The 8356-nt window shown below is 37.1% G+C and overlaps 1 protein-coding gene across 2 annotated transcripts in view; it reads right to left on the bottom strand.

Moving 5' to 3' along the window:
• The window catches only part of LOC136848202 (nephrin-like), a 423011-nt gene that overhangs the window by 29922 nt on the left and 384733 nt on the right, over window positions 1–8356 (bottom strand). For both annotated transcript variants that reach the window (XM_067120514.1, XM_067120515.1), the window contains 2 exons: window positions 3995–4192; window positions 1913–2064 (listed from right to left, as the gene is read on the bottom strand). In XM_067120514.1, coding sequence (XP_066976615.1) covers window positions 1913–2064; window positions 3995–4192 — 350 coding nt within the window. The remainder of the gene's footprint in view (window positions 1–1912; window positions 2065–3994; window positions 4193–8356) is intronic.

The raw sequence follows: 8356 nt of genomic DNA, 5'->3' as shown, positions 1-8356 counted from the left end.
GCCAATATCTGGGGGGAGGAGGAGGAGGAGGAGGAGGAGGAGGAGGAGGAGGAGGAGGAGGAGGAGGAGTAATTTCATGCAACGCGAAGGCATTGACCCGTTTTCTTTCCTTCTTTTTTTTTTTTATTAAGGATCGGGTAATTAATTGTCATCTTCTTTTCCCAAAGGCGGAAGGCTTATTGGAAAAGATTTTGAAACTTTGGGTTCTCGTCATCGTCCAAACTTTTTTTTTGTTCTCTCTCTCCTACCTTCGTTTTCTTTTCACGGAGATGAGAAGTGATGACAAGATCAGCATCCGTTTTTGGGGGAAATTTTTAAAATTTTTCGGCGTTTCGGAAATCAGATAATTGCATTCAGAATACAGACAAAGTACACTTATGGATGAACCATTCCGTTCCAATAAAAAAAAAATTGTGTATGCTATTTACTGCAGAGAGAGAGAGAGAGAGAGAGAGAGAGAGAGAGAGAGAGAGAGAGAGAGAGAGAGAGCGCTAAAATTTATGAAAAGCATTAACCTCAACTTCTTTGGATCTACTTTCATTTCCACTGGTTTGGGATAAATGCAATAAAGTATAATGGTGACAGTATGATAAATCAATACATGTGTTATCCTAGAACCATTTCAAGAACAAGACATGATTTGTTGGTGCTTTACGTCTCTCTCTCTCTCTCTCTCTCTCTCTCTCTCTCTCTCTCTCTCTCTCCAACATCCACACCCTTCACCCACCAACGGCAACAATACTCCAGAAAATGTCACAGAAATTCAAAGAAAACAAATTTGTCACCGAAATTCGCCAAATAATTTTTGAAATAACCTAAGGACAGAGAGACAAAACATGAGGTGACAGATACAAATGGATGCACAATATTTGTCCAAGATGAAAAATTCCCCTGTGAAAGAAGTTAGGATAAGAAGGTTTATTTGAAATCAATGACATATGAGCATTTCCAATACGGAAATACATTTAAAAAATATTAGCTGGATAGCGCCACAATAAAAAAAAAATAAATTAGCAGATGAGCCCTACAATTAAAAAAGAGAGTTGGCTGAAAACCCCTATAATTAAAAAAAAAATAATTAGCTGAAAAGCCCCACAATCAAATAAAAATTAGCTGAAGAGCCCCACAATGAAATAAAAAATTAGTTGAAGAACCCAAAATGAAATAAAAATAAATTTGTGAAGAGCCCTAAAATAAAAAAGAAAATTAGCTGAAGAGAAACACAATCGAGTGTTAAAAAATTAGCTAGAGAGCTCCACAATTAAATAAAAAAAAATTAGCCGAGGACATCCACAATCAAATAAAAATAGCCGAGGAGCCCCACAACTATATAAGAAAAAATTAGCTGCAGGGCCACACTACGTAAAAAGAAAATTAGCTGAAGAGCCCCAGAATAAAATACAATTAGCTGAAGAGCCACAGAATCAAATGAGAAAATTAGCTGAAGCGCCACAGAATAAAATCAAATGAGCTGAAGAACCCTACAAAAAATAAAGAGTGTTGGCTGAAAACCTCCCAAAATAAAACCAGAAAATTTGCTGAAGAGATCCCGAATAAAATACGAAAATTAGCTGAATAGCCACAGAATAAAATAACAAAATTAGCTGAAAAGCTTTGGAACAAAATCAGAAAATTAGCTGAGCTCCAAAATAAAACCAGAAATTAGCTAAAGAGCCCCAGAATAAAATATGAAGATTAGCTGAAGAGCCCAACAATAAAAACAGAAAATTAGCTGAAGAGCCTATGAATAAAATCAGAAAAATGTCTGAGAAAGACCTTAAATAAAATAAGAAAATTAGCTGAAGACCCTAACCACCTTAATAAGGGACCAATATCCTGAAATGAGAGAGACAGACAGACAGACAGACAGACAGACAGACAGACAGACACTGACTTGGACGGAAACACTAACCATTGCATGGAGTGGTTTAATTAGCTGTCCTTGTTGATACCAGGTGACTACCGGCGGCGGGTTACTGCCAATAACTGTGCAGGTGATGAGAGACGGTCGACCCTCCGCCGTCGGCTCCTCATCACCTGTAATTTTCACTGCCAGTGGAACACCTGAAAAAGACCATTTAATCGGGCTTATTGTTGAGGGATCATCTTGGGGTTGAATTCACACAGTGGACAATGTATTGTTCAGGGATCATCTTGGGGCTGAATTCACACAATGGGCAATGGATTGTTGAGGGATCACTTAAGGGTTCAGGTAAAGAAATGAGATTTTTGTCTTTCATTATTTATATAATTTTCTTGTTGAATTCACGCAATGGACAAAGAATTGTTGGCGGATCATCTTGGGGTTGAATTCACATAATGGACAATGGATTGTTGAGGGATCACTTAAGGGTTCAGGTACAGTAATAAGATTTTTGTCTTTCATGATTTACATAATTTTCTTTTTGAATTCACACAATGGACAAGGAATTGTTGAGGGATCATCTTGGGGTTGAATTCCTACGATGGACAATGAATTGTTGAGGATCATCTAAGGGTTAAGGTACAGAAATAAGATTTTTGTCTTTAATTATTTACATAATTTTCTTGTTGAATTCACACAATGGACAAGGAATTGTTGAGGGATCATCTAAGGGTTCAGGTCGGAAATACGATTTTTCTCTTTCATCATTTAAATAGTTTCCTACTTGAATTCAAACAATGGGTAATGAATTTATTAGAAAATAACAGTTGACCGAAATGCTACTGAAAATTCATCACTGGTAAATTATTATCTCTTTATAATCCTCTAGTGCTTAAATGCAATGCCGAATTTTTAAAGGCTTTCAGTTCTTTTGAAAACATTATTTTAGTCACTTCAACAGAATACAGTTTAATACAAAACAGTTTTTTGGTCATTTATATTGTTTGATCACTTTTTATAGTCACTTCAATAGAGCACAGTTTAATAAAAAAATTTTTGGTCATTTACATTTTTTGCTCATATTTTAGCCACTTCCACAGAATACAGTGAAATTGAAATTATTTTTTTCATTTATATTTTTTGTTCATTTTCTAAGTCACTTAACAATTTAATAAATATTTTTTTGGTCATATACGTATTTTGGTAATTTTTTAGCAACATCAACAAAATACCGTTTAATAAAAAACATTTTTTGGTAATTTAAAAATATTTTTTTTTATTATTTTAGGCACTCCATTCAACAAAATACTGTGTAATATAAGACATTTTTTGGTCATATTTTTTGCTCATTTTTAGTCACTTCAACAAAATACAGTTCAAAAATTTTTGTGGGTTATATATTTTGCTAATTTTATGTCACTTCAATAGAATATAGTTAAAAACAAAAATTTTTTTTGGTCATTTACATGTTTAGCTAAGTTTTTCAGAGACCAACGTAATACAGTCTAATAAAAAAAACATTACTTTGGTTATTTATATTTTTTGCTAATTATTCTAGCTACTTCAACAGAAACCACTAAAATATAAAACATTATTTTGGTCATATTTTTTTAACTAATTTTTTAGTCACTCCAACAGAAAACATATAAATACAAAACATTATTTTGATCATTTTGAAAATCTTCAACCAAAGTCCTCAATTACAATTACTTTAGCTACCGAATTCAGATACCACTCAGTGGTCTTAATCACTTGTGGAATGGAATGGAATACAGAGTTTTGGCCAAAGGCCAAGCGCTGGTACCTATGAGGTCACTCAGCGCTGAAAGGGAAATTGAGAGTAGGTCGGTTTGAAAGGTGTAACAGGAAGAAAACCTCGAAGTTGCACCATGAAACAATTGTTAGGAGAGGGTGGACAGTAAGAAGTTAGTTAGTTATAAATGATTTGTTTAACCAGACCTCAGAACCCTTTTAGGGTTCTTCTCGGGCTGGAGGGACAGTAAGAAGGAAGAAAGAGCATATAAATGAAGATACAGTAAAAGGAATGAAAGGGGCTGCGGCTAGGGGCCGAAGGGACGCTGCAGGGAACCTTTAGTAATGCCTACAGTGCACCCCGCGGGGCTTACTCACTTGTGACGTTCCTCAGATACTGAATATCCGGCGGTCCCGTGAGGTCGTTGTTAGTCACGCGACAAACGAACGGAGAGTAGAGGTCGTTGCGAGTGGCTTCCACCTCCAGGACGTTGTAGGTCTCCACCCCGGTGTTGGTGGAGGTCGCGTCTACGACCCGGCCCTCCTGAAGCCACAGGACCTGAGGTGACGGAGTTCCTGCGGGAGGGTTCGGAATAGACATAAGAATAAGATTATTTTTAAAAATCTTGACGATACAGTAACTGTAAATGTTTTCGACGGATAGTTCCTACGTGAAAGCCAATTTAAATTTCGTGTATATATACATACATACAAACATACATACATACATATATATATATACACATACATATATAAGTACACGAAATTTACAAAAACACTTCGGCACTACTAAGCCTAGATCCAAATGAAGATATTCTGATGCCCTGCCGAGATCCGAACTCGCATCCCGGCATCAGAATATCTTCATTTCTTTCTTCATTTGGATCTAGGCTTAGTAGTGACACGCATTCCCAAAGTGTGAAGAAAGCAAGAAGTCAAGAGTGCATTGTTATATATATATATATATATATATATATATATATATATATATATATATATATATATATATATATAATAATAACATTAAGCCGTGTTCCTAAAACTGGACACCTGAACCAAAGCAATACAACACAGCATTTTAATGCCGTTATTGTTTACAAGCAAACAATACAAAGCAGCATCATAGAATATAATCCTCAACAACCTAACATAATCCTCATCAACAAAATATAATTCTCATCAACCATATAATCCTCATCAACCGAATATAATAGTCGTCAACCATGTAATCCTCATCAACCAAATATAATCCTCATCAACCGAATATAATCCCAATCAACCATATACTGTAATCCTCATCAACCAAATGCAATCCTCATCAACCAGATATAATCCTCATCAACCAAATATAATCCTCATCAACCAAATGTAATCATCATCAACTAAGAGTAATCTTCATCAACCAAATATAATCCTCGTTGACCAAATGTAATCATCATCAACCCACTATAATCCTTATCAACCAAATATAATCCTTATCAACCAAATGCAATCCTCTTCAACCAAATGTAATCCTCATCAACCAAATATAATCCTCATCACTGTATAATCCTCATCGACCAAATGAGTTCCTCATCAACTAAATATAATCCTCATCAACAAAGTATAATCCTCATCAACCATATAATCCTCATCAACCAAATATAATCCTCATCAATGAATTATCATCCTCATCAAGGAAAGATAATCCTCACCTTCCAAACGTAATCCTCATCAACCAAACATAATCATCATCAACCAAATATAATCCTCATCAAGCAACCATATAATCATCATCAACCAAATATAATCCTCATCAATCAACCATATAATCATCATCAACCAAATATAATCCTTATCAACCAAATGTAATCGTCATCACCATCATCACCAAATATAAGCTCTTTGTTGTGCGAGTCGGTAGAGTTGTGGGCTAGCACTCGCTAGGCCCGAGTTCGAGTCTCCGGCCGGCCAATGAAGAGTTAGAGGAATTTATTTCTGGTGATAGAAATTCATTTCTCGCTATAATGTGGTCCGGATTCCACAATAAGCTGTAGGCCCCGTTGCTAAGTAACCAGTTGGTTCTTAGCCACGTTAAAGAAGTCTAATCCTTCGGGTCAGCCCTAGGAGAGCTGTTAATCAGCTCAGTGGTCTGGTAAAACTAAGGTATACCTAACTTATTACCAAATATAATCCTCATCAACCAAATACAATCCTCATCAACCAAATACAATAATCATCAACCAAATATAATCCTTATCAACCAAATTTAACCCTCATCAACCATATAATCCTCATCAACCATATAACCCTCATCAACCAAATATAACCCTCATCAACCAAATATAACCCTCATCAACCAAGAGACGAATCCCAGAAACCCAAATAACGCCAATAACGCCATCCTCCTGACGGATTTGGGTGAGAAACCGTTAGGTGCGGCAATAAAGGAGAGAATAATTGCCAAATGGCAGATAACGCAAGGAGAGACGAACGCAATCCAGCGATTCAGGAGCGCAGCAAACAATCGCCTTCCTCCCATTGTCGTTCCCGGGGCAACGATATCGCTTCACCTGTCAAGGATCTTAACGAAGCGTCCTTCGAGGAACAAAAGCCAAAAGTGATTCATGGATATTAGCACCTAGGCAAATGCCTACGCCGCTTTATCATGGCGGCAATATCTGTCTCTCGGTAATATTGTGCGTATTGTTTCTCGGTTTCATGGCGGGGTTATTGTCTTCATCTAACTTCCATCTTATTTTTTTTTTATTTTCTTTATTTGCAACCACGCCAATCGAAGTTAGTATTGAAACCTAAACATTTTTCATGTTAAATTACATAACACGCACAGCGTAATTATTTCGTGTTCTCAGGAAACTGAAGCAGAATTATTAGGGAAGAAAAAATTAATTTTTTTTTGCGAGTATTAGAGCGAACCTAATTTGGTGATCATAACTTTACCTGCCTTTGATTACAGCCCAAAAGAATAATATTGTCAATAATTTACACTGATCACACTGACGGCTGTAACACTTAACAACGGATTATATTAGATAATAGTAAAACGAATGTAAACTGTTCAAAATAACTTAGAGTGACTTTTAATTTCGGTGACGACAAGTCGATGGCTGATTCTTGCATGCCAGTGAGCTGCCTACATAAGCCATTATTATCGGGAGACTAGAAGAATAACCACTACCAACTTTGTCTCTCCCACAGATAGAAGGACGGGTGCTACTTTGGCTATCTACGCGTCACCTACTCCGAGGTGCTAGTACTAAACATCGTATGGTAAATGTAAAGTAGACGGCCACACGAAGATATTGTGTATTAATATAATTTGTTAACCACGCAATATAGAAATGGGTATATATAATACTTTGATAGCCGAGGGGCTAGTACTAAACACTGCGTAACAAGGAGCTTCCGCCATGTTTAGTACTAGCACCTCGGAGTAGGCGACGCGTAGTTAACAAGTTAAAGTAGCACCGAACGAAGCAAGTTCAGTTAGACTGGCCCTTGCTTACTCTCCTATTACTCTCCTCACTGACGATCAAACGACCTCGTTGAAACGACGTACATCTTCACAATAAGCCATACATGTTTTGTCTTTAGCGGCAGCGTTCTCTATCGAATGTCCTTCACGCCTTCCACAGGTGACGTTCTTCATACCTGTTTTCTTCCCCTCAACCCATACTTATGCAAATGATTCTACGCCTCAGGGTTTTCCAATCTTTCTTTCTCGGCGTTACAGGAAATCTCACTCTGTGTATCGCTTAGGAGCGTCTGAAGCCAGTAATGGAGAGCTAGATGGCATTCCAGTGGGCCATAAAATGATATCTATAAGAATTTTCTCTCTGTCGGAGCGACTGGTATTTCCTACAGCACTGAAATAATGCTTCAGAATTTATAAATTCTACCTCTTACAAAGTAAGAACCTTATTGAAATTTTCATTGACTGATTTATGTATTTATTTATCTATTTATTTATTTTTTTTTTTTTATATTGGTGGAGGTATACTGTATGTTCACTAGTCCTCAAACGTACACACCCCGTAGGAGGGTAGGGCCGTCAGTGCACATCATGCGGTGCACTGTAAGCATTACTTAAAGTTCTTTGCATCATCCCTTCGGCTCCTAGCTGCAGCCCCTTTCGTTCCTTTTACTGTACCTCCTTTCATATTCTCTTACATTCAACTTACATTCCAACCTCTCCTAACAATTGATTCATAGTGCAACTGCTTAGAGGTTTTCCTCCTGTTACACATTTCAAACGTTTTACTGTCAATTTTCGTTTCAGCGCTGAATGACCTCATAGGTCCCAGTGCTTGGCCTTTGGCCTAAATTCTATATTCAATTCAGTTCAAACGTATACACAGATCCAGAAAATGTCTAAATATCTCACGGTTATTATCCAAGACCCGAGGAAGCTCCACTTTCAAGTTTTTGTAGTCAAGGAAAAATTGCATGTTTTCACTTCTTATAAATGAATTTTTAGTTTTCTGAAACGAAAACTATTGTGCCGGCTGTGCCTGTCAGTCCGCACTTTATTCTGCACGCCCTCAGATCTTAAAAACTACTGAGGCTAGAGGGCTGCAAATTGGTACGTTGATCATCCACCCTCCAATCATCAGACATGCCAAATTGCAGCCCTCTATCCTCAGTAGTTGTTATTTTATTTAAGGTTAAAATTAGCCATAATTGTGCGTCTGGCAACGATATAGACCAGGCCACCACCAGGCCGTGGATAAAGTTTCATGG

Source organism: Macrobrachium rosenbergii, chromosome 18 (assembly GCF_040412425.1).
Source record: "Macrobrachium rosenbergii isolate ZJJX-2024 chromosome 18, ASM4041242v1, whole genome shotgun sequence".
Taxonomy (NCBI): Eukaryota; Metazoa; Arthropoda; class Malacostraca; order Decapoda; family Palaemonidae; genus Macrobrachium; species Macrobrachium rosenbergii.
The sequence above is the reverse complement of the archived record's forward strand: the minus strand, read 5'-3'. Positions and strand labels throughout refer to the sequence as shown.